Here is a 27,049-nt window from a genome sequence, read left to right as displayed (position 1 = left end):
TGTTGCCAGAAGAGTCAAAGCCATTTTTAGTTTATGAGTATTCAGGTTACATTTGTGATTAATTAAAAACACACATTTGATTCTAAAAAGCATTTGTTCCTTTCTAATGCTTTTTTTTTTTAAAAAAAAAAAACTGGAACCATTTGGAATTTACAGTGCTCTTTTAAGTAAAGTTAAATTTCAAAAATAGTTTTTTCATATTTTGAGGATAGTAACACATATCTAATCACATTAGATAGATAAATATTACAGAGACAGACCAATATTAAATCATTACTTAGTGAACAACCTAACAATGTAAAACTTTTCTTCATGTTTGCCGAATAATATAATAATTATGTTTTTTTCTTTATTGGTTTGCCAGCTGTGCAATGTAATTTTGATGAAGTTACTAATAAATACAAGTACTAGTACTTTGACCAGCAAAAGTCAGTTTTGTAATAAGTTTAAAACATCACAAACATCAATAAAACATTATTTTAAAAGAAATAATTTATCCTTGCTTCTTCATTTGCACAGAAGGGCTCTGAACTCAGAAGAGAAATTCCACTCAGTTTAGGTTGTTATTTCATTTCTGTGTGTTTTCTTCTTATTCTCTTCATTTTTACAATTCATTTTTTTGGTTTGTTTTAAAATGAAGTTATTAAAGAGTGTTCTTAGAAAGGCAACAACAATGTCTGATTTGTCATTTGAAAAAAGCTGCTTCTTCATGCTGTATCATAACAATTATGAGATGTTACAGAAGTACAGGTGTCTTTCTAATGGGATTCTGATAGTCTAGCACAGTGTAGTGATTTCTGCGATGCTAGAATAAATTAAAAAAGTCTCTTCTGTGCTTCTCTCCAAATAGTGGATAATGAAGTCGGCATAAAAAAGCCACTGCATTTTCTATTCATTCTGTAGTATTGAATCCGGTATTTTTACCATCACAGGCTACAATTTTCACTTTATCCACTTTAATAAGTTCTGTCACCTCTCTGAATTCATTCAACATCATTCAATACAAAACTCCACACATTGTCGCGAAATCTGTATGTATTTAGAGAGCCCCTGAAGTTGACTCGGTTCTTGACCCTCTGAGCCAGTGCTGAATTTATAGCCTTATCAAACTGGAGTAGGACTTGGAGGGCAAGTTGCAGGGTGATCTGCTGAGACTGTTTGAGCTCATCAGGAATCTCCTGAAGACTGTTTCCCAAAGTAATATTTCTGTACAACTGATATGCCAAGGTTCAGGAGAAGAAGTTGTTTCCTTATTCAGGCTTGCATTGATACCCTGGGGGGGACAGCGCACAGAAGCCCAGCAGGAGACACCGACGTCCACCACCTCTTCTCCGGCTGCTGCACGAACCACGGAGCCGTGCCGACCTGTTTTTACAATTCTTTACTAGCAGGAAAAATAAGCAAAACATACAAATAAACAATATCTTTTGGCCCAAATCAAATCCTAACTTATCCTAAGGTTATAAACACACTAAGGGTGTAAGAAACATAATAAAACTATGGCATAAATAAAAGTCAAGAAATCAATACACAGATGAAATAAGAAGCTGCTTCTTTAGATAGAAAACATACTATGACTACAAGGTGATAAACTAGAAGGGTTCCATGTGAGATGTTTTCATGTAGTTATTTACAAAACAGTGATGAGTCTTGGTTCTTAAAAAGAAAGGGTGTCAACACTTGGTTGCACTTAGGACAATGCAGTCTTAGAAAGAGGCCTTGTAGTAAGTAAGGTGAGGGCAAGGAATGATGCGTTTAGGGACAGGTCCAATCTTAAGTGTCTATCTCTCCTCCCCCACCCCAAGCTGCTGCTGCTGCTGCTGCTGCTGCTGCTGCTGCTGCTGCTCCTGCTCCTGCTCCTCCTCCTCCTCCTCCTCCTCCTCCTCCTCCTCCTCCTCCTCCTCCTCCTCCTATCTTAAGTGTCTATCTCTCCTCCCCCACCCCAAGCCTCTCTCTCTCCTCCTCCTCCTCTTCCTCCTCCTCTCCCTCTCTTTCCCTCAACACTACAGTGTCTCTCTGTCCCCTGTGCCCCCTAATTTTAAATCTGATCACAGATAAAGAAGACCCTAAAGAAGTTTCAAGGGATGTTCAAGAAAAATAACTGAAAATGAGCATAAAATGGTACAGATTTGTTACCAATGTATAATATTGGTAGGAGCAAAAAAAAGGGTATTGTCATTTTGTGTGTACAGGTGTTTCAGACTTGTCCTAAATTAGGGCCCAATAATAAAAGGAAAGAAAGTCAATGCTCAAGTGAACGCTGGTCCGAAGTCACATGAGCATATCAAAGTAAGAAATAGTGACCATGAGCTTCTACAAGCATAGCTCTGGCATGCGGGTACCAGGACATTTTTTCCAAACTGCAATGGGAAACTGCCCCGGCTCCCAAGCAACCTCTGATTCCGGAAGTCACACAACCCACCCCCCAGCGCCATCTTACAGCACACAGCAACAAAGAAGAAAACTGGCTGTAGGGCCCCACAGCTCCTGGAGAATGCTCCAGGTCCCAAACAGAGCCCATATCACTGGGAGGTCCCAGATGGGGTAGGTGCTGCTGTCCTGTCTTCTCCAGATGGAACCCTGGTGACCATGAGCTTCTACAAGCATAGCTCTGGCATGCGGGTACCAGGACATTTTTTCCAAACCGCGCAGCCGCTTACAGTAGCTTACGTGGTCGCGCGACATCTCCTTATATACAAAGTGATCAATGGAAAGTAAACCATCCAACATTTCTCCTGAAAACAGGCTTAACTATTTTGCAAACCACAACACACACAAGGAGAGAGAGAACAAAGGGGAATGCCCTGCCACAGAGGCAGGGTGGGATGGGGGGCATGGAGGGTAGGAGGGATACTGGGATCCGTGGTGGTGGGAAATGGGCACTGGTGGAGGGATGGGTATTTAAAAAAACATAAATAAATAAATAAATAAAAAAGAAAAATAGTGAGGAAGGTAAAAGATCTCAGAAGCAAAAAAGAATGAGTGGAGAAGTAAAGATTAAAAAGAAGAAACAGAGAAACACAGAGACCAGCACAACACTTTGGTACTATTCACCCTGATTTCCCTGGAGAATATTGGATGGCTCACTCAAGCAAGCACTCTAAAACCAGGATCTGCTATCTTGCCCTGCTCTGAGAAGCAAGAGGCTGCAAATGTGGCTTAAAGATACTTCCCTCCTTCATATCTTTTGGTACATGATGGATTCTTACAGTAAACTCACTATGGAATGACTTAGCTGCCTTCTACCACACTAATATTAACTTAATACTAATTCAAATCACCTATTCCCACAAAAACAGAGGTAGCCATGGTAGGAAGAAATCATAGAACCCTAAATTATTGCCAGAGTAGTGGCAGGGCCAATTACATTGAAAGTTTTTTCTGGAACTCTAATACAAAACTCTACTCATCAGTAGCAGAAAACTTGTTTGAATACCACTGAAATTGAAGGAAGAGAAAAACACCCACTTGATTATCCAGAGAGCCTCTGGTGGTGATGATGGTGGGGGATGGGGTAGCATAAGTGATGAATTAGAAAGATTCACCTTCAAACTGCAACAAATGCAATGGGGAAGCAGTTTAAAACCCCACCACATTTCATGACTGAAGATAATAGCCTGGAAGACTCAACCAGCACTAATCATCTCTATAACATCTCAGATAAGAACTTTAGAGCAACATGTTAAGCATGTTTAATGAGCTCAAAGAAACCATGGTGCAAGTACAACAAAGAATGAGTTCAGAAATGAGAAAACTACAATCAGAAATGACAGAACTAAAGAGTGTGGTAGGTGAAATAAATAAATAATTAAAAAAAAAACCTTCCATGGAATGCTTTGGCAGCAGAGTAACAGTAGCTGAAGATAAAATCAGTGAGCTCCCATATGAGATGCGGGAAACCTCTAAAAACAACATTAATGGGAAAGGCCTCAAAATAAATGAAAGCATGTGATAGAACTCTGGAATGAGTTCAAGAGGAACAACACAAAATTCACTGGAGACACTGAAGAATAAGAAGACAGTTTTGATGAAGAAACATGCCAAAGAAATCATCACTGAGAAATTCCCAAAGCTGAGAAGTGCATACTCTCAGATTCAAGATGCCCAAAGGGAATCAATCAAAAGGACCCAAATAAAACCAAGATCTTTAATAATCAGGATGACAAAAAAGAAAGATATTAAATATTGGAAGCATCAGGATTAAAGAAGAAAAGTACATACAAAGGAGCTTCCTTAAGATTCACAGCAGATCTATCAAATGAGGTGCTGCAGGGCTGAAGAAAATGGTTTGCTATAGTGAAAAAATTCAATATGAACACCACACCATGAATGCTCTACCCAACTAGACTATCATCCAGATTTGAAGAACTGATACAGAGCTTCATGGAGAAGCAACAGCTCAGGAAATTCATCCCTTTGTAAGAAACATTGAAGGATCTTGTCTAAAACAAGATAAATTTATCAAGCATACCAAACTGCTATAGAAAGGGGGAAAAATCTTGTTAATATTATCATGCAATAAATCACAACACCTAAAATGAGAGAGAAAGAGATAGAGAGAGAGCAAAAGGGTATGCTCTGCCACAGAAGTGGGGCGGGGTGGGGGGGATGAGGTGGGGGTGGGTGGAGGCACATTGGGATCATTGGTGGTGGAGAATGGGCACTGGTGGAGGGGTGGGTACTGAGCACTGTATGACTGAAACGTAACCACGAAAGTTTGTAAATCTGTAACTGCACCTCACAGGGATCCATTACAAAAAAAAAGTCATGCAATGTTAATAACCTAAATTAACCAATCAAGAGATCCATATTAGCAGGATTTACCACAAAACTGAACCCAGTATTATCTTGCTGACAAGAGAAACATTTGTACAGTCTGGGCAAATAAAGTTAAAGGCTAAAAAACAATATTAACAATCTCTTATTAAGCTTGAGGTGGCATATTTATATCAGACAACATGGACTTCAAACTAAAAATAGTTATAATGCCAGTGCTGGCGTGGAAGCAGGGAGAAACGGACTCTCCTTCATTGGTGCGAATGCCAACTGGTTCAGCCTTTTTGAAAAACAATATGAACATTCCTCAATAAACTAGAAATTGAGTTCCCATTTGAACCAGCAACAGCACTTCTGGGAATATAATTTATGGGCCCAAATACACATAGCAGAAATGTCATCTGCACTTCTATGTTTATCACAGCACTATTCACAATAGCAAGAATCTGGAAACAAGCCAAGTGCCTGATAATAGATGACTAATAAAGAAACTATGGTACATCTACATAATGGAGTACTATGCAGCCATTAGGAAAAAAGAAGTCATGAAATTCACTTATAAATGGATGGACATGGAGAGTATCATGCCAAGGCACTTGTCCTGCATAACTGATCCCTGGCACCAAAGTCCACTAACCACAGTCTGGTGTGGTTCTTCACCCTACCACCCTCTACCCCTGGAAAAAAAAAGAGAAGAAATGGTGTAAAAAGAAAATGGGACAACGGGAAAGACAGCTGGAAATGCAGAAGGAGAAGCTCAAAATACAGTGGAGACAACATTCAGAGAAACCACTAAATAATCAGGAGAGGAAACCCAAGGAAACATTTAACTGGAAACAAATCTGGAGTAGGCAAAAAAGGTAACATCTTTAACGGAAATGAATCCATACAAAAATGAGGAAGACATGCTGTACCGACAATGACAAAGACTGCTGAAGGAAGGTTGAGACGGGACTAAAGAATGAAGAAGACTACAGAATGGTGGCAGGATGGGGCTGGCAGTGCGGTCACTGAAAGCTGAGACAGTGGACATTTGCTGAAAGAGGCAAGATGTCATTCCCCAAAGGTACAATCACTCCAAAGGCATTTTTTTCTGTGTGTTTCTTCCAACCAAAGCATAGACATAAGCTAATGAAGGATAAAAGCAACATTGTATGAAAAGAGAGAAAAATCTGCCTAGTGAGAGTTTGAAAATGAATATGAAACTAGGTTAGTATCTGTGTGTGTTATGTGTGAAAAATAAGATTAAATATGGGTATACTCCACTTGAAATCAATCAATATTCCTTGGAGGTTTATTTGGTGACCAGACACCAGGCTCATGCACTGGGAAGGGAACTACGTGAGCATAAGATGGCTGGCTCCTTCCTGCAAATACCCTCAAATCAGAGTTAGAATTTTATAAAAAATGACGCAATTTTTATCTGAATTATCCCACTTTGTTCAGAGGCTGCTTAGTTTTATTTTTTCACTTTAAAAAAAATTTATTAGTGAAACACCATGAGGTACAGTTGTAGACTGTACTTTTGTGTGTGTGTGTGTGTGTGTGCTTGGGTTTCAGTTATACAATGATTGAACACCCATCCCTCCACCAGTGCCCATTCTCCCCCACCACTGATCCCAGTATCCCTCCCACCCCCATCCCCCCATCCTACCCTGTCTCTGTGGCAGGGCATTCCCTTTTGTTCTCTCTCTCCTTTTGGGTGCTGTAGTTTGCAAAAGAGGCATTGAGTGGCAATCATGTTCGGTCTATAGTCTACTCTCAGCACGCATCTCCCATCCTGGGAGAATCCTCCCAACACCCTTTATTTGGTGCTCCCTTCTCTATCTGAGCTGCCTTTTCCCCTAGTGTGTGCGGCTGGCCTCCAAGCCATGGAGTGAACCTCCTGATACTTATCTTGGCTATTCTTGGGTGTTAGTCTCCTATTTTGCTACTTTATGTTCCCCAGAACATAGGCTGAGGTCTCCAAGCCTATTCGGATTGGGACTGGGCCTTCTCCACGCAGACCCACCATCTTCCAGTAGGTAAGCATCACATCCACCAGCTGCCGACAGCGCCAGGTTGGTTCCATCAACAGCCAAGACTCAGAGACTATAAAACCCAGCTCTCGGAAGTGCGCGGCCGCATTTGTGGTCGTGTGACATCTTATTATCTTTCCTTTGGAGAACCTGGCAGGCTATAAAAAGTATCCTGCCCGCACGGCAGAGTCTGGCCAACTTCCCGTGTCATACTCAATATGCCAAATACCAGTAACAATGATGGGTCTCATCCTCCTAATGCTGAAAGAGCATTGAAATGGCTCTCTTAAAATCTCAGGGCTAGGTAGAAGGAGACGTTACTGGTGCCTGGTTGAGACAATCGACGAACAACAGGATAGTCGTGATCATGATGTTCCCCAGATGAATGCAATCATTCATGTCTGTCCCTCTCTTTCTGACTCAATTTGCTTAGCATGATACTTTCCATGTAGTACTACTTGTATATAAATTTCATGATTTCATGTTTTATAACAGCTAAACAGTACTCCATTGTGTAGATGTATCAAAGTTTCTTTAACTAGTCATCTGTACTCGGGCACTCAGGTTTTTTCCTGATTTTAGCTATTGTAAAGAGTGCTGCAATGAACACACAAGTGCAGATGTCACTTCAACTATACTTTTTTGCCTCTCTGGGATATATTCCCAGAGGTGGTATTGCTGGGTCAAATGGGAGCTCAATTTCTAATTTTTTGAGAATCAACCATACTGTTTTCCAAAAGGGCTGAACCATTCGGCATTCCCACCAGCAATGAAGGAGGGTCCCTTTCTCGCCACATCCGCGCCAACACTGGTTGATTTTGTTCTTTTGGATGTGGGCCAGTCTCTGTGGTGTGAGATGACATCTCATTGTTGTTTTGATCTGCATCTCCCTGATGATTAATGACCTAGACCATTTTCTAATGTGCCTTTTAGCCATTCAGATTTCTTCTTTGCGAAAGTTTCTGTTCATTTCCTCGCCTAATTTTTTGATGGGGTTGGATGTTTTCTTCTTGTGGAGTTCAACCAGTACTTTGTATATCCTTGTTATCAACCCCTTGTCAGATGTGTATTGGGCGAAAGATTATACACCATGACCAAGTGGGATTCATCCTGGGAATGCAAGGATGTTTTAACATTCGGAAATCAATCAACATAATCCATCATATCAACAAAAGAAAAGACAAAAACCATATAATCATATCAGTAGATGCAGAGAAAGCATTTGACAAGATACAGCACCTGTGTATGATGAAAACCCTTGCCAAAATGGGGATAGAAGGTACTTTCCTCAACATAGTTAAAGCCATCTATCATAAGCCTACAGCAAGCTTCATCCTCAATGGGGAAAAACTGAGAGCCTTCGCCCTAAGATCAGGGACAAGACAAGGATGCCGACTCTCTCCACTGCTGTTCAATATAGTACTGAAGTACTTGCAATAGCATTTAGGCAAGAAAAAGATATTAAGGGCATCCAGGTAGGAAAATAATTCAAGCTCTCACTATTCGTAGATGATATGATACTATACTTAAAGAACCCTAAAATCTCTACCAAGAAACTCCTAGAAACAATAAACTTGTACAGTAAAGTTGCAGGCTATAAAATCAATACCCAAAAGTCTATGACTTTCCTATACGCAAACAGTGAGAGAGGAGAAAGTGACATGAAAAAAAAACAATCCCGTTCACAATTGTGCCCCAGAAAATCAACTATCTAGGAATTAGCTTAACTAAGAAAGTAAAGGACCTGTACAAAGAAAACTACAAAACGCTACTTCAGGAAATAAAAGAGGACACGAGGAAATGGAAAGATATCCCCTGCTCATGGATCAGGGGAATTAACATTGTCAAAATGGCAATACTTCCCAAATTATTGTACAAATTCAATGCGATCCCTATAACGATACTCATGACATTCTTCAAAGAAATGGAGCAAACACTCCTGAAATTCATATGGAAGAATAAGCACCCACGAATAGCTAAAGCAATTCTTTGGAAGAAGGAAATGGGAGGAATCAACCTCCCTAACTTTAAGCTCTACTACAAAACAGTAATATTTAAAACAGCATGGTACTGGAACAAAGGCAGAGCCGCAGACCAATGGAACAGGGTTGAATATACTGATATCTCTCCCCCAAGCATAAATCATCTAATCTTTGATAAGGGAGCAAAAGATGTTAAGTGGAGCAAGGAAAGCCTCTTTAACAAAGTGTGCTGGCAAAACTGGACAGCTACATGCAAAAAAACTGGGCTCAGGTCTTTGCCTAACACCATGTACAAAAGTAAGATGAAAATGGATTAAAGACCTCAACATCAGACCAGAATCTATAAGGTACATTGAAGACAAAGTTGGAAAAACCCTCCATGACATTGAAGCTAATGGTATCTTCAAAGATGTCACACCACTGGCCAAGCAAGTGAAAACAGAGATAGACAAATGGGACTATCTTAAACTAAGAAGCTTCTGCACTTCATAAGAAACACTGACCAAAATATAAAGAGAGTGTATAGAATGGGAAAGGATATTTGTCCAGAGGCAGCTTAGTTTGTTTCTGCATTGAGTCCTGTCGAGTGGGAAGGCGTATGCATTGACCAATGGTGATCTGACCTGGAAAAGCTCAAATAACTGAGGAATTGCAAAAGTGGATGGACCTTGGGAAGTGCCTGTTTCCACATCTCCAATAGTGGTCAGGAAGAGAGCTGACAAAAGAAAAAAAATGGCAATGCCCTCCAGAAAAGAAGGAGATTTAGGACCTTTAGTGGATGACACAATAACTGAAGTGGGTGTGGGACTGGCTTCCAGTAGCTGTCACACCATAAAGCCCACAGTCCTACTTATGCATGTGCCACCAGCATCACTTAAAGTTGTGCTTTCTTGCCAACTGTGCTGTGGAGCATTGCTATAGGACTCTGGCTGAAGTTTCCACCATTTGCTCAAGGTAAGCAGCCAATTAAAACAGCAAATTACTGCACATGGATAGATGTAATCCAGAACTTGGAGCCAGAACAAGTCTTGACTCAGACACTTTTGAAGCTATGACTCAGAGACTTTGGTTTCTTTGACTGCAGAAAGAATGGTCTGTACTAGGAAATTTCTGCAATTGCTTTCATTTGAGACGAAATAGTATATAGTAATGGATCTATAGTAGAAATAGAGAAAAAATTTGAAATACACAGAGAAAAGTGAAAAAAAGATACTCTCCACAGGTCTGACATGCAGTGAATAATTACTGGCCATTTCAGGATATATTGTTCCATATTTTTATGTTTATGTTATATATAAACTACTTTTTGATAATTTATTATTTTAAAATTGACATAAGCATAATGTTATTATTAGTTAAAATTATTTCTATGATGTAATAACATTAATCATTAATATTTAATATTTTAATTAAAGTGGTCATGGTCCTCCCGTTGTTCATCAATTTGCTTGAGCAGGCCCAGTAACGTCTCCATCATGAGACCTGTTGTTACTGTGTTTGGCATATCGAATACGTCACGGGTAGCTTGCCAGGCTCTGCTGTGCGGGCGAGATACTCTCGGTAGCTTGTCGGGCTCTCCAAGAGGGCCGGAGGAATCGAACTCGGGTCGGCCATGTTAGCCGCTTGTAAGGCAAATGCCCTACCGCTGTGCTATCGCTCCAGCCCAATATTTTAATTATTATATTTTAATATATTTTATATATACAAATATATTTAATATTATAATATATAAAATATTTTAAAAATATATCTAATATATAGGAAATATATAAAATATAAAAGTTAAAAATTTATATATATTTAAAATATTATAATAATTTTATCTGCACTGCACTGCACTGTCCTCCCATTGTTCATTGATTTGCTTGAGTGGGCACCAGAAAAATCTCCATTGTGAGACTTGTTACTTTTTTTGGCATATTGAATACGCCATGGGTAGCTTGCCAGGCTCTGCCATGCAGGCGGGATACTCTTCGTAGCTTGTCGGGCTCTCCAAGAGGGACGGAGGAATCGAACTAGGTTCAGTCGCATGCAAGGTAAATGTCCTACCGCTGTGCTATTGCTCCAGCCCAATAATTTTATAGTATCACTATAACACCATCATTCCACTGTTCATCAATTTGCTCGAGCGGACACCAGTAACGTCTCTATTGTGAGACTTGTTTTTACTATTTTTGACATATTGAATATGCCACAGGGAGCTTCCTAGGCTCTGCCATGCGAGTGGGATACTCTCGGTAGCTTGCTGGGCTCTCCGAGAGGGAGGGAGGAATCAAACCCCAATTGTCTGCCTACAAGGCAAATGCCCTACCCACTGTGCTATCTCTCCAGCCCTATTAATTATTAATATAACAATAATAACAATCACAGGTATCCTATTACACAATGTGATGAGCCCTTTATTCACAGAAATGAAAATTTCCTATTTTATTTGTAGAACACTGCTAGAAGGAGTGAGCTTTAACTGAATCTCTTCTGTGTAAACTTGAGTGTTTTCCCAACAGCTTTTGAAAGCAGGTAGGACACAGACAATTTGAAATTTTAAAAAAGAAAAAAATATAGTACCACATGCTCCTCCACGAAGAATGAATGAGTCTTATTCACTGAGTCTACCAGAAGTAGATGAGGGAACCCGCGTTCCCATACACAACACTGGCTACTAGAACTCTGTCACTTGCCATTTTATGAGGAAATTTATGTAGCATTTATTGTTTTAATTTCTATTAGTATGGTCACTGGAAGGTAGCCTTTTTCTTTGTGCTCATCATGGCTACTATTTATTTCACTCTACCATTCATTTACTTGCCTCAGGGAGAGCTTGAGGGCTGGGACTCCACTCCTTTCTTATGATACTCAGAGAACTGAGCAGGAGGGTTCAGTGCCACTTGGTAGTACCTGTGAACTACTAAGTCCACTTCCAGCACTGTGTGGGGGCCTCCTAGGCTACAGCAGGTGATGCTCTGGGGTCCATGTGGTGCTGGGGTTCAAATTGGGCTCTTGTGATTATGAAGCACGTGTCTCTGACCTTTGAGCTATCTTCCCGCATACTTTATTGAGGAGTGCTTTTCATGAGAAGGACATTAATCATTTATGTGTCATCTATTTTATTAGTGCTTCCCCATTCCAGGTTAGGTTATTGTTTGTTTTAAGATGTTGCCTGTGATTTTTTTTATTCTCTTTGAAATAAGTCGATTTAAGGTTTATTACTTATATTTAAAGATGTTTCAAAATGTTTTATGACTCTGGTACCAAGGCATTCTTTAATCCATGATTATAAAACTATTAATTCATGTACAGTTTTTTATAACTAGACATTCTAATAATTAACATCTAAAATGGACCTTTATTATTTTGAATCTTATTCCTAAATTTCCAACTGTCACTTTTATAGCATTAGCGTTCACATTCAGATTTCACTTTTACCTAATAGAGAAAAAAAAGTCTTTTCCTACCCTTCTTAATTTCTTTTAGATCACACCTGGGAATGCTCAGGGTCATCCCTAGCTCTGCAATCAAGAATTACTCCTGGCAATGCACAAGGGATCATATAGGATGCCAGGTCGGCCGTGTGTAAGGCAAATGCCTTACCCACCGTACTCCCTTTCCTGCCCTACTTACACTCCATTCTATACCAGAAAATACCACCATTTAATCACATCTGTCTCACTTGTCTATGTCAATGGGCAAAGTGCCTCACTTGTTCTTTCAAATTCTACTCCCTTGAAAAATAATCTTAAGGATTTTCTCTCTTATCTATACCTTGAATGACGCCTTTCAAGGGCTTTTAATCTCTCAGTTTATACATTTCTATCATTCTTCTGTTCATAAAGACCTTTGCACCCCTCCACATTTCCTATCAGTTGGCTCAGTTTTTTCTTTCTTTTGAAATCTTGTTTTTAGGAGGATCAGTCTATTCAGCTGTCTCTTCCCTGTGGGCTGGAGACATTTGATTTGATCCCAGGATTCTCTATCACAACCACGCTCTTTTAATTTCTGGGGGGAGGCATACCAGCTGTGCTCAGGGGACTATATGGGTGCTGGAGATAAAACCTGGGTCGGACGCATACAAAGCTAATGCTTTGTACTAGTTCTCTGGCCCAACAACCATTCCCTTGAATGTTACACATATCTCTTAGTTGCAAACACTAAAGACATTTTTAAATGTTTTTTCTACCTCTTCTGTCTTTATTATTTGTTATTGTTGACCATGCCTTTCCTAAATTTGTCTGTTGACATGATGACAACTTTCACCCGCCCCCTTCTTGTTACCTCTATTAGGGTAATCTTTCGGCTGTTTTGCTCATTCTTCTTCACCTGCTTGTCATGGTGCTCACAGCTCTGTTTTTTGCTCACTTCAGAACTTCGGGAGGGAAAGATCAGAAGGAAGGAGGTAGTAAGAAAGATGCTGCAATAGTTCAGATGAGGTTCTGATCTAGGGAAGTGGTAACAGGAATGGAAAGGGGAGATAAATGAAAGGGGAGGATTTGAAAGAAAAAAATCTGACAACCCATATGAGTGATTACATATGGAGACGAGAGACTATTACTCAAAACAATGCAGAGACATGATTTTTTTCCCCCCAGAGATACAAACTTTTAATTGGTTGGAATCATTCTTAAACATGAGAAGGGACATACATAAAACAAAATTTACTTCTCAGAAAAATATTAGATACAGTGAAAAATCTTAGTTGTTTTAAATCAAATTAGTAGAAAAAAGTATAAGTGTGTGTGTGTGTGTATGTGCGTATTTCAAATAATACAGGAGATTCTATAATGATAAAGAAGTGGAGGAAGTTTATGTATAAGAAAAATTGATATTTCTATAGAATGGCAAATGCAGCTTTTAAAATAGTTCAATATTTATAAAAAATCAAATGATATTTTGTGTCTGAGTGATAGCAATGCAAATTATGTTAAGAGAAAGAAAATACAAAAGCAGTGACAAATTAAAAGAAAAAAAGCAGTGACAAATTGGAAAATAGAAGACTATTTTCTAGGATTCCCAAATTGGTAGGAAGCATTAAACAGAGCTTGAAAAAACTGTAAGGCTTGAACAGAAACTGCTATGAAATCAAGTGTTCTCTCAAAATTCACAAGTTGGTATCATAACCTTCAAAATGAATATCTTTGGAAATAGGGCCTTGAGGGAGATAATAAGGTCAAAAGAGGTCTTGAAGGTGAGGTTCTAATTCAGAGAATCACTGATTTTCTTCCAAGAAAAGGAAGAGGCACCAGATCTTTTTCTTTCCTCATACATATGAAAATGATGCAGCAAAAATGGTGCCACCTGCAAGCCAGAAAGAAACCTCATCAGAAATCAACACTGCTGGAACCTTGATTCTGAATATGAACTTGATTTAGATCTGGAATGAAGACCTAAGAAAAAATAATTTAGGGTCAGATTGACAGTACACGGGAAAGGCACTTGCCTTGCCTGTAAGAGACACTGGGTTTGTTCCCTGATACTACATATGTTCTTTGAGTGCTGTCAGGGGTCAATTCTGAGTACAGAGTCAGAAATAGCTCCTAAAGTTAGCAAAATTTTCTCTCATTCACTAAAAAGGGGGAAAATTAATTCAATTTTAAGTCACCTAGCCTGTAATTGTAATGACAGCTTGAGAGGAATAACTCAATATATGAGCACAAAGAAGTCAAATAAACGAGAAGGAAAACATTAGGATTACAAAGTAGCACTGTAGCACTGTCCTGTTCATTGATTTACTCCAGCGGGCCCTAACATTGTGAGACTTGTTGTTACTGTGTTTGTCATATTGAATATGTTACTGGGAGAAGTACACTGAAAGTAGACTATAGACCAAACATGACTGCCACTCAATGCCTCTTTTGCAAACCACAACACCCAAAAGGAGAGAGAGAACAAAAGGGAATGCCCTGCCACAGAGGCGGGGGGGGGGGGGGGTGGGATGGGGGGATGGGGGGTAGGAGGGATACTGGGATCCGTGGTGGTAAAAAATGGGCACTGGTGGAGGGATGGGTATTTGATCATTGTATAATTGAAACCCAAGCACAAAAATGTGTAAGTCTACAACTGTACCTCATGGTGTTTCACTAATAAAGGTAAAGGTAAAGGTAAAGGCCCTCCCGTTGATCGTTGATTTGCTCGAGTGGGCCCAGTAACGTCTCCATTGGAGACTTTGTTGTTACTGTGTCTGGCATATCGAATACTCTCGGTAGCTTGCCAGGCTCTCCGAGAGGGGCGGAGGAATCGAACTCGGGTCGGCCATGTTGGCCACGTGTAAGGCGAACACCCTACCCGCTGTGGAGCGATAGCACAGCGGGTAGGGCGTCTGCCTTGCACGCAGCCAACATGGCCGACTCACTAATAAAAATAAAAAAAAAAAAACGAATATGTCACGGCTAGCTTGCCAGGCTTTGCCGTGTGGGCGAGATACTTTTGGTAGCTTGCCAGGCTGACTGAGAGGGGTGGAGGAATTGAACTCACATCAGCTGCATGCAAGGCAAATGTTTTACCCGCTTGTAATAATAATAATTTTTAGTAGCACTGTCCTTCCGTTGATCATCAATTTGCTTGAGTGGGCACCAGTAATGTCTCACAACAAATTTTGAGACTTATTGTTATAGTTTTTGGCATATCGGATACATCATGGGTAGCTTACCAGGCTGATGAGAGTGAAAGGAAAGTTGAACTCTGAAAAAATGCCTGCGAATTCAATTTTGGTTAAAGTCCATCCTTCCCCACTTTGTGGGTGGACATCATTGAAAGACAATGAAGTTTTCCTTGTATTATGAAACTAAGAATATTAAGGAGTAGGGGGAATCATTGGGGGACAAGAAATAAATGGATTTAAACTAATGTGATGACAGTTGGAGATGATCTTGGGAACTTCGGTGATGGTGAAGTTGTAGTGACTTTGTACATCAAAGCCATAAACATGAACACTTCAGTATTACATCACCTAAATTACAACAGTACATTTTCAATGAGAAAAAGTTTTAGCAAGGGCATAACACTCACTGTTATAGAGCATATGGTAGGGGTTTTCTCCTCTGAGGCAATTTTTCCTCATTAAAAAATTGGAGTCGAGCATCTTCCACCCAGATCCTCCAAATTCCAGTAGGCGGGGGTCACACCCACCACCTGGCCCCCTGGCACCATGTAATCCCATCAGCGGCCAAGACTCAGAGACTATAAAATCCAGATCCCGGAACCGCGCAGCCGCATTTGCGGCCGCGCGACATCTTATTATCTCATTCCTACTTTGGACAAACTTGCAGGCTATCGAATGTAGCCTGCCCACAGGGCAGAGTCTGGCAAACTCCCCGTGGCCTACCAAATATGCCAAATACCAGTAACAATGATGGGTCTCATTCTCCTAAAGAGCCGTGAATATAATCTCAGGGCTAGGATGAAAGAGACGTTACTGGGGCCTGCTCGAGGCAATCGACGATTAACAAGATGATGAAATGAAAAATGAAAAAAAAAATTTGTAAATGCCAGTATAAATTGAGAAACAAATCTGAGGATAAAATTCCTGTTTTTTAAAAAAATTTTCAGTCATCATGATTTTTAATACTGTTAATGATGAAAGTGAGGGCTTTAAGCACACAGCATTCCAACCCCTCACTTCTCTCCACCACTGTCAATGAACTCCTCCCTCATTGCTATTTCCTGCTGCGGTAAGCTTGGTTCTGTAGACCAGTTCACAGATTCTATTGTTTGAAGCAAAGGTTTCTCGCTGTGAGCATATGAGAAGACCATTCTGTATAATCCCTCTCCTTTGGGCTGACTTCACCCAGCATGATTATTCTCCAGCTTCACTCACATAGTGGCAAATCTCATGGCCTCACCTTATAGTTGAGTGGCATCCTATTGTTTATGCATACAGCAGTTTCTTTATCTACTTATCTTATCTTGTATACTTGAGTTGCTTCAGAATTTTGACCATTATAAACAGTACTTCAATAAACATAGGAGTGCAAATGCCTTTTCTAAATAAGAGTACTTGGGCCCCTGGGATAGATACCTGGAAGTGGAATTGCTAGGTCATATGAGAAGAGTTCATATTGTTTTCTCAAAGGGTTCAACCAGGTGATATTAATACCAGTAGTGGATGTTCTTTTTCCCCCTCGTCCCCAGTGCTTGCTCCTTTGGTTCTTTGTGATGTGTGCTAATCTTACTGATGTGAGGTGACATCTCATTGTTGTCTTGATTTGCATTTCCCTAATAATTGGTGATGCAGAGTACTTCATATATCTTTCATATATCTATTGGTCATCCACTTGTCTTCATTGAGGATGTTTCCTCTCCCCATTTTTATCTTCATAGAGGATGTTTATTCTCCCCATTTTTGCATGTTTTATTTTTCTTGTTCGTTTTTATAAGTGCTTGATATATCCTGGATATTTACTACCCATTTGTTGAATGAGTGGTAGATAAATATTTTATCCCAGTGTGGGGTATCTTATTCTGATCATTGTTTTTTTTTGTGGTGTAGAAGCTGCTTCTTTTTTTTATTTTTGGGTGACATCTGGCGATCCTCAGGGGTTACTCCTGGCTTTGCACTCAGGAATTACTCCTGGTGGTGTTCATGGGGGCCATAAGGGATGCTGGGAATTGAGCCTGGGTCAGCCGCATGCAAGGCAAACACCCTATCCGCTGTACTATTGCTCCAGTCCCAAGCTTCTTAATTTGATGTAGTTCCACATGTTTATCTTTGCTTCTATTTTCTTGGACAGTGGCACTGACTCACTGAAGATATCCCTGAATTCAGAGTCATCCAGAGATCTGCCTATTTTTTCTTAAGTATAATTTATGAATGTAGGTCTGATATCAAGGTCTTTAGTCCATTGTGAACTGACTTTTGTGTATAGTGTGAGATGGGAATCTGAGTTCATTTTTTTTTAAACATGTGGTTGACCAGCTTTCCTTGTTCCACTTTATACGCTTAGCTTTGCCAAAGATTAGTTGTCCATACTCCTGTATATCTATCTCTGGGTCCTTAATTCTATCCCATTGGTCTAAGAATCTGTGCTTATTCCAGTACCACAGTCTCTATTATTATGTCATTTTAGTATAAAGTTGAAAGCTAGCCACATTACAGCACATAATCAAAATGTCAAAGTTAATCAATTTTAGAAACAATTTGTATGTATAAGGAAGTGTAAATAAGAAAGGCAGCCTATTTTTCACCAGAAAAAGATTAGAAGAGTATGCATTCATACTATTCAAAGTGTAGAAATAGAAAAAAAATTAGAATTCTCTGGTTGGCAAAGTTACTGATGAAGAGATAAAGCTTCTCAAATAAGCAAATTTTAAAGAAGCTCCTTGCCTCTGTACTAGTCCTATAATTAAATATTAAGAGGATATCTTTCTGTGAAAATAAAATTAAATACAGAATAAGAAAATAAGTATATCATTAGTAACAGGAAAGGGCTGGAGCGATAGCACAGCGGTAGGGCGTTTGCCTTGCACACAGCCAACATGGCCGACCCGAGTTCGATTCCTCCGCCCCTCTCGGAGAGCCCGGCAAGGTACTGAGAGTATCTCGCCCGCATGGCAGAGCCTGGCAAGTTCCCTGTGACGTATTCGGTATGCCAGACACAGTAACAACAAAGTCTCCAATGGAGACGTTACTGGGCTTGCTCGAGCAAATTGATGATCAACGGGAGGGCCTTTTACTTTACTTTACTTTACTTAGTAACAGGAACAAACAAACAAAACAAACAAATACTGTCCTCCCGTTCATTGATTTGCTCAAGTGGGCCCAGTAACATCTCCATTGTGAGACTTCTTGCTACTGTGTTTGGTACACTGAATACTCTTGGTAGCTTGCCAGGCTCTCTGAGAGGGACGGGGGAATTGAACCCGGCTCGGCTGGGCTGACTGCGCGCAAGGCAAACACCCTATCGCTGTACATAGTAAAATTAGCAGAGGAATCCATTAAAAGCTGTATGAACATTAGAAGAAAAAAATGAGTAATCTAACTAAAACTACAACAATTAATTAAGAAATAACGGAATATGTAAACAATTAATTAAAGAATATAAAAGGAAATAAACTGGGACATCAAAAACTGAATGTGTGTGAGGAGTGAAAACAGAATTTTAGAGTGAGTTAAAATTTAAGCTGCTAACAATATAAAATAGAAGTGAAATATACTAGTCTAAAACTTAAAAACATACTATGTGATAAGAATTTGTATTAGAAATCCTTAACGAAATGACTTCAGAAGTTAGAGCATAACAAATATTAAGTAAAAAATTAGAGAAAACAGATTATGATAATACAAGACAGACAAAAACAGAAATGTGAAATATAAAAAGAAGTATGATAAACACAGTATCAATCGTATTAGTAGCACTACACTGTAGCACTCACTGTACTCCTGTTGTTCATCGATTTGCTAGAATGGGCACCAGTAACGTCTCCATTGTGAGACTTGTTGTTACTGTTTTTGGCATATCGAATATGCCACGAGGGAGCTTGCCAGGCTTTGCTGTGGGAGCAGAATACTCTCGGTAGCTTGCCGAGATTTCCAAGAGCGGTGGAGGAATCTAACCCACATTGGCCATGTGCAAGGCAAACGCCCTACCCACTATTCTATCACTCTGGTTTGTGAAATTACCCAAGTACGGCAGAGACTGATATTAGATATTTAAAAAGCATGAGTTAAACTATAAATTTAGATAAAACATATTTTAATATTTTTTTCTTTTTGGGTCACACCCGGTGAAGCACAGGGGTTACTCCTGGCTCATGCACTCAGGAATTACTCCTGTTGGTGCTCGGAGAACCATGTGAGATGCTGGGAATCAAATCAGGGTTCGGCGAATGCAAGATAAATGCCCTACCCGCTGTGCTATCACTTTAGCCCCCCATATTTTAATTTTTAATGAACTTGAGTGCTGATTAAAAGTAAAACACATAGTTATAAAACACATACCATATAAAATTATTAACAGTAAGTGAAGGGTTTTATTGTTGTTAACAAAATGGATTTCAAAACAAAGAATATTACAGAAACGGTCATTTAACACATCAATAAGCTGCCAATGCTATCATAAGGCATCAATCTTTAGAGGCCTAAGTAGATGAGTACCTAATATGATGTAAAAAGTAGCAGGATTGCAAGGGGAAAAAAATGCTTAAAGTATTAGAGATTTCAAGAAACAAATCTCAATAATTATAACAGGTAAGCATAAAAGTAGGCATAAAGGTAACACAAGATGCAAACTATTAGTAAATTTAATCTGATTTATAAGAACACTAGAAAGAAGCTCATAGTACATATTCTTTTTATGTATTCAAAAATTTTACAAGAGAAACCCTATTAAGGATCCTAAAACAATTCTCAATGAATTGAAAGGATTAAGATTATGTCTGTGACCAGCATGGAATAAATATAATTAGAAATTGTACCCAAATATCTCTGGAAAAAATCTCCAAATTTTAGAAATAAAATAACCCACAGCTTAAAGGAAAAAAGTTTTAAGAAAAATTAGAAAGTGTTTTGAACTAAAATGAAACCACAGATATTAAAAGTCGTGGAGTGCCATAAAAGGAGGACTCTGTGTGGAATTTATAGCACTAAATGTTTATATTAGGAAAGAAGAAAAGGGTAAATCAATGACCACAACTTCCCCTTGAAAAATATAGATGAGTAAGAATAAACCTTAAATAAGAAGAAAAAAAAATAAAGATCAGGGGCTGGAAAAAGAGTTCAACTGAGTTTGAGTGCATGCTTTGCATGCATGTGGCCTGTGTTTGATTGCTGGCACAGCAAGGTACCCCGAGTACTGCCAGGAAGGACCCCAAACATAAAGTAGAGGACCTCCTGGATACCACCATCTAAATCAAAGTAAAAATAAAGAAAGACCAAAGTGAAAATCAATAAAATAGAAAACAGAGAAATATTTAAAATAGGAAGATTGGGGTGGCAGAGAGGAGAGAAACATTATTTTAACATCAAAAACTAAAAAGTTATTAATTAATCCTATATATTCTATAGTTAAATGTTAAATATATAAAGAGAACATTTTTAGGACAATAAATTAAACTCTGTGGGTGAAATGAACAAAATTCTTGAAAAATACAAGCTTTGAAATTATCAAGGTGTATACAGGAAGAAATAGTTAAGATTAATAGCTCTGCTTTACACTAAATAAATTTGAGTTTTTAGGAAAAAATTAATCAAAAAAAAAGAAAGAAAAGAAAATGACAGGTCCAGAGAGCATTACTGGTAAATAGATTAAACATGTAAAGAAAGAGTGATGTTACTGAAAAGAGCAGAATAAGAACTTGAAAATTCTCTTTCCTTAAAAACCTGGTCAAAACTGGCAAAAATGGTAGATTTAACTTTTTCCAATTTCTGAAAATTAGCCAACTCTTGGCAATGTTTCTTTAGGAAAAACGTTTGAATCTCAGTAACAGTAGTGAGCTTTATGGCTCTTTTTATACTTATACCTGTTTTCACCGTCCAGTTTTAAGTGGCTGTTGAAAAAGAACTGTCTGCGTTTATGGTGACAGTGACTGGAAGGAAAAGAACAGGTCTTGGGGCCGAGGACAGGGTGCTTGTCTTGCACACAGCATCCCATGTGGTATCCTGAACTCCCACTAGGAGTGATTCCTGAGTGCAGAACCTGGAGTAAGCAATGTAAGCAATGCTGGATGCGACCTCACCCAAACACACCCCCCCCCCCCCACCAAAAAGAAAGAAAAGAAAAAAAGAGAAAAGAATATGTTTGAAGCTTTTTCTGTCCTCTACCCAAAGAACTTTCATTATTTGACCTGCCTAGAGGCTTCCTAAGGAACTGTATATAAGGTTCTCTATTAATTTAGATAATCACAGAGTTTGCCTTCTCATCTGGGAGGCATTTATGGCTATTTGAGTAGCTGGCAAAAACAAACAAACAAACAAGTAAGAACTATAGTAAGTAGCAGCAACAAGAAAACTTGTAGAGGAAAATCCAATGTCCAAGTTGTTCTGTTACATCACTGAAAACGTCCAGCTTTCAACTAAATATTCGAAGGCATGCAAAGAAACAAGAAAATTAGGTTCATACACAGGAAAAATAGCAATTGACAGGAACTATACCTGAGGAAGTACAGACATTGGTTTATCAGAATTAAAATCCCTCATGCAAATATGTTCAATGAGCTAAAAAATATATGCCTAATAAGTAAAGTATGAGGACAACATCTTAGCAATCAGAAAAAATCAATAAAGAAATAGAAATGAATTCTGGGGAGACTGCAAAAAGGGCTGAAGCACATGTACCCAAGGGAGGCCTGGAATTAATCCCTGGAACTGTATGGTCCTCCTATCACATCCAGGAATGTGCCCCACAACCAAGCACTGAGTCAGGAGTAAGTAGCTTCTAGTATCACTGGACATGGCCCGAAAGTAAAATTTAAAAAATTTAAAAAGGAGGAAGAAAGAAATGAAGGAAAAAATCGAAATCATAAAAAGTAATAGCAAATCTTCAGTAACTCTTCTAGATATTCGAGGTGGTAATTATCCCAAACTCACCCACCCTAGAGATAATTTACTACATCAGGCAAAGTCATTACAAGAAAAAAAAAAACCCAAAGTATACCTCTATATTCCTCATTAACAATATGAAAAGGCTTTAGTAAAATTTTAGCAAATGAATTCTCTCAATTTATTGGAAGGGTAATATTCTATACCTGAGTCAGGGTTTAGTCTAAAAATACAAAGGTGGTTTAAGATATGAAAATTGATAAAAATCTTTCCCATTAAGAAATTTAAAAGGAAACTCTGTATAATCTTATTAATGGATGCATAAAAGGCATTTGACAAAAATCCAACAATTCACTCCAGATAAAAACAGTCGCCGAGAACTAAAAAATAAAATTGCATGATAAAGGGCATTAAAATGAAAAACCAGGATTATTTTTGTGCTCAGGATAGGGGTGGTGCTTGTGGCAGTCCTTGACCAACTGGTTGCTGATTCAGTGCAAGGGCCAAGGATGTGCTGCTGAAGTGGTGGGGACTTCCTGGGTTACTCTCAGTGGTGCTGGGCCCTCCAGGGCCAAACTTGGTGGTGCTTGGGGAGACACGTGGCTTCAGGGACTGAACTGGGGTCATCTCATGGAGTGCTTTTACTCTGATACTCCCTTCAGCTTTGATAAGATGACATTCAATGATGCAAGAATGAATAATTCTCACTCCTTTCCCATCAAGATCAGAAGAAAGATAATGACTATTTAATCTTATTTCCATGTACCACTGAACTGGAGCATTTAACAAATGTGATAAGACAGAAAAAAAAGTAAAGGGCATTCATTATGAGAAGATAGAAATTAAAACACTTTTTTTTTTTGAAAATCTGGTGCAATCAAATCTGGTAGAAATGTGTTAAAAGTAACAAAGACAATTCATAAAGCGGCATTATATATCAAAGTATAAAATAATAGTTCTTAAAATAGCAAGGCCAAAATTAAAAAAAATCCCATTTACATGTGAGATAGGAATAAATTAATAGAATACATGCAAGATTTATGCAGTAAAAATACAAAAAACTGGTAATAAAATTAAGGAAAACTAAATTGAATACAGAGTATATGTTAATGTACCAGATTATTGCATATTTACTAAGTAAACTCTTTTCAAATTCATCTGTGGATTTAAGCATTAACAATTGGATTTACAACAACCTTTCTCTCTTTTTTTTCTGTTCCCTGAGTATTTTATATATTTTTTCACTTCCTTTTTTTCACATTTATTTTTCCCCCAAATTTTATTTGGGAAAGCACCATGACTAACAAAGTAACTCATTGTTGGATTTTAGATATACAATGTTCCATAACCAATCCCACCACCAGTGTCAACTTCCCCCTACCAGTGTTTCCAGGTTTCCTGTCCTACCCCGTCCCTAGGCTGCCATCTTGACAGGCACCTTTTAAAGTGTGGCTAGAAAACTGTGGGTCTCCTAGTGCCTGAGAACAGATGACTGGTTAAAGAAACGTTGGTACATCTACACAACGGAATACTATGCAGCTGTTAGGAGATGAAGTGATGAAATTTGCTTGTAAGTGGATGGACATGGAGAGTATCATGCTAAGTGAAATGAGTCAGGAAGAGAAGGGCAGACATAGAAGGACTGCACTCATTTGTGGAATATAAAATAACATAATACGAGATGGACACCCAAGGTCAGTAAACCAAAGGCCAGGAATATTGCCCCATAGTTGGAAGTGAGTCACATGAGCTGGGGAGAAGTCAGCTGGAATAAAGAAGGGATCACTAAATCAATGATGGTTGGAGGAATCATTCGGGATGGGAGATGTGTACTGAAAGTAGATAAAGGAACAAACATGATAACCTCTCAGTAACTGTATTGCAGACCATAATGCTCAGAAGTAGATAAAGAGTTTGGGGGAAACTGTCTGCCATGGAGGCAAGGGGAGGTTTGGAAAAGGGGGGTATACTGGGGATACTGGTGGTGGAGAATGTGCACTGGTGGAGGGATGGGTGTTTGATCATTTTATGATTGAAATCAAACATGAAAGCATGTAACTGTATTGCACAGTGATTCAATAATAAAAAATTTAAAAAATAAAATAAAATAAAATTTCGGTCTCATAATCTCAGTGTTGCTGACTCTATCTATAAAAATCAATGATCAGGACAGTGTATTACTTGTGTAAATAGATTATGTAAATAGATCAGATAGAGTTGAATTTACTAGGTAACAATGAAGAAAATAGATTAGAGAAATAGATTAATGGATTCATATAGGATCCAGAAACAAAACTCACTAATAATGAAAACAACTGATTTTCAACAAAGCTGCAGAGGTCATTTGGTTAAGATAGGATTATTTTTACCAGCAAATGAAACCTGAATAACTGGGCACCCAATGCTAAACCAGAAGAAACTCTTTAAATTCAAACCTAACAGCACACAAAAACTAGAAGAATACATTGACACAAATAATAAAACACAATTATAGAGCTTTCACAAGAAAACACAGTAAAGAAATCTATGTGGCTTTGGGTCATCAAAGCTTTCTTAAGAATAAAGAATAAAATATGATTCATCAATAAATTAATCAAAAAGAGAAAAAAGTTTGTTCTCAGAAAACCATATTGAAAGAATGAAGAAGTAAAACAAGTACTGGCTGAGTATAATATGAAAATCATGTAGCTGATAAAGAATGCATAAAGAATATTGATATTACACACCTGGAAGTGGATGATTTTTTAAAAAATATTTATTTAATCACTGTGAGATAGTTACAAGCTTTCATGTTTGGGTTACAATCATACAATGATCAAATACCCATCCATCCACCAGTGCACATTCCCCATCAACAAATCTCCTCAGTATACCCCCCTTTCCCACCCTCCCCCTGCCTCCATGGCAGACAATATTCCCCGTACTCTCTCTCTACTTTTGGGCATTATGGTTTGCAATACAGACACTGAGAGGTCATCATGTTTGGTTCATTATCTACTTTCAGCACACATCTCCCATCCCGACTGATTCCTCCAGCCATCATTTTCTTAGTGATCCCTTCTCTATTCCATCTGCCTTCTCCCCTCCGCTCATGAAGCAGGGTAAGTGGATGATTTGATTTAAGATATAGAGAAGGGTAAAAAATATTTTAAAAAGGATAATTAAAGTGAGAATTCTTTTAAAAAGTTGCATTCACAGAGATAGTTCAATGGCTGAGCTCATGGTTTGCACGCAGAAAGCCAGGGAGCTTGATCCACCGAGCACTCTGGAAGTGAGGTTCAAATATAGAACCAGGACTAGGCCCTGAACACTATCATACTTATCGCTTTTGGTTCTGTGGCCCCCAAACGAAAAAAAAAAAACCCACAATACAAAAGAAACTGCCCCTCACCTTCAAATAAAATGTTTCAAACAACAAGTTGTTTTAGAAAAAGAGTAAACTACTTCCTCAAGAAGAGAAGTGGAAATTCAAAGAATTCATAGGTCATAAAGATGAAAAGTATATAGTAAAGAGATTGTATACTTGGAATTTTACTTATAAAAGAAGTCTATTAAGAAGAAATTTTATTTGTCCATTCAGGTCACATTTAAGTGTTTGTAGAAAACTTTAATATAATTGAAGCATCTAAATTAATTTCTCTTTGACCAAAGTTATTAATGAAATAAAGCATTCTATATTTTAAAAGCCCAACAAACTCAAGAAAACATATATTGATACCTATGCAAGAACAAAGCTACTTATCGGTATTATAAAATATTTATAGAAGTTTTATTATGAACTTTGAATTGGGCAGCAGTGTCATAGGCAAAAGGTGAAAGTGTAAAACTGTCAAGAAAATCTTTTTGTAGAATTTACCTACAGTTCTATAATTTTTTCATACTTTAATGTGTGTAGCACTGCACTGTAGCACTGGCCTCCCATTGTTCATCGATTTGCTCGAGTGGGCTCAGTAGCGTCTCCATTGTGAGACTTATTACTGTGTTTGGCATATCGAATACACCACGGGGAGCTTGCCAGGCTTTGCCGTGTTTAGCTTATAAAAACTTAAATAAATATAAGTGAGTTATAATTCTTATACAAAGATAAATAAGATTAGTAACTCAAGTGGAAACTGCTCGAGGCATTTCTATATGGCTCAGTTACATGTCTGTGTCATCCCTCTAATAAGCAATTATCACAACTGAATGATAAGGCTGACAAGAAACATAAAAATACATTAATGTCCATTTTCTTGGGTTTTATGGACTCATTTAGGTAAACCGAAGAAACAAATGATATTTTGTATATACTGAGCTATATAGTCTACATACAACTTACCTACAGTTTTCAACTCATGAGAAATAGGTCTGAAGTTAATCCTATTCTAAGAAACTGCAAGTATTGGGAAAATCCTGAGATGGATTTGAGCATTTTGCATATCTCAACTTCCTAAATAATTCTTTGTGTTTAGAAGCTTCTTAAGTGCTAAATGGTCAATAGGAGAAGCGAGTTTACTGGACAATCTTTAGAAGCAGGGATATTTGTAAGGTTTTGTTAAACTTCAATCTGATAATCATGACATGGATCTGTCACCTAAAAATAGGTGCCACTGTACTTAGAGAATCTTTCGTTCATTTGTTAGGTAAAAAGTTCTAAAATTTTACAAATACTGTAGTTATGTTAAACCATTCTTGTCAAAACAGTGTTAATAACAGTCAATTTTTGAACTGGGAAATATATATTATGCCTCAAAGCATTGAAGAACAGCAGGAAGAAGTGAACAAATATTTTCCTGAAGTAAACTAAGTAGGAAATTAGTGCCTGCACA

At 38.3% G+C, this 27,049-nt stretch overlaps 1 protein-coding gene and 1 pseudogene across 1 annotated transcript in view; both read right to left on the bottom strand.

The window, feature by feature from the left end:
- Positions 1–646: 646 nt before the first annotated feature.
- LOC130034743 (transcription initiation factor IIA subunit 2-like) lies at positions 647–1,229 on the bottom strand (annotated as a pseudogene).
- Positions 1,230–1,368: 139 nt separating this feature from the next.
- AHI1 (Abelson helper integration site 1) overlaps positions 1,369–27,049 on the bottom strand; it is a 231,328-nt gene continuing 205,647 nt past the window's right edge. The window contains exons 24-25 of the mRNA XM_056126207.1: positions 13,046–13,136; positions 1,369–1,384 (exon numbers count right to left, since the gene is read on the bottom strand). Coding sequence (XP_055982182.1) covers positions 1,382–1,384; positions 13,046–13,136 — 94 coding nt within the window. The 3' untranslated portion in view covers positions 1,369–1,381. The remainder of the gene's footprint in view (positions 1,385–13,045; positions 13,137–27,049) is intronic.

The sequence above is a fragment of the Sorex fumeus genome, unplaced genomic scaffold (genome assembly GCF_029834395.1).
Source record: "Sorex fumeus unplaced genomic scaffold, SorFum_2.1 ptg000061l, whole genome shotgun sequence".
Taxonomy (NCBI): domain Eukaryota; kingdom Metazoa; phylum Chordata; class Mammalia; order Eulipotyphla; family Soricidae; genus Sorex; species Sorex fumeus.
The sequence above is the reverse complement of the archived record's forward strand: the minus strand, read 5'-3'. Positions and strand labels throughout refer to the sequence as shown.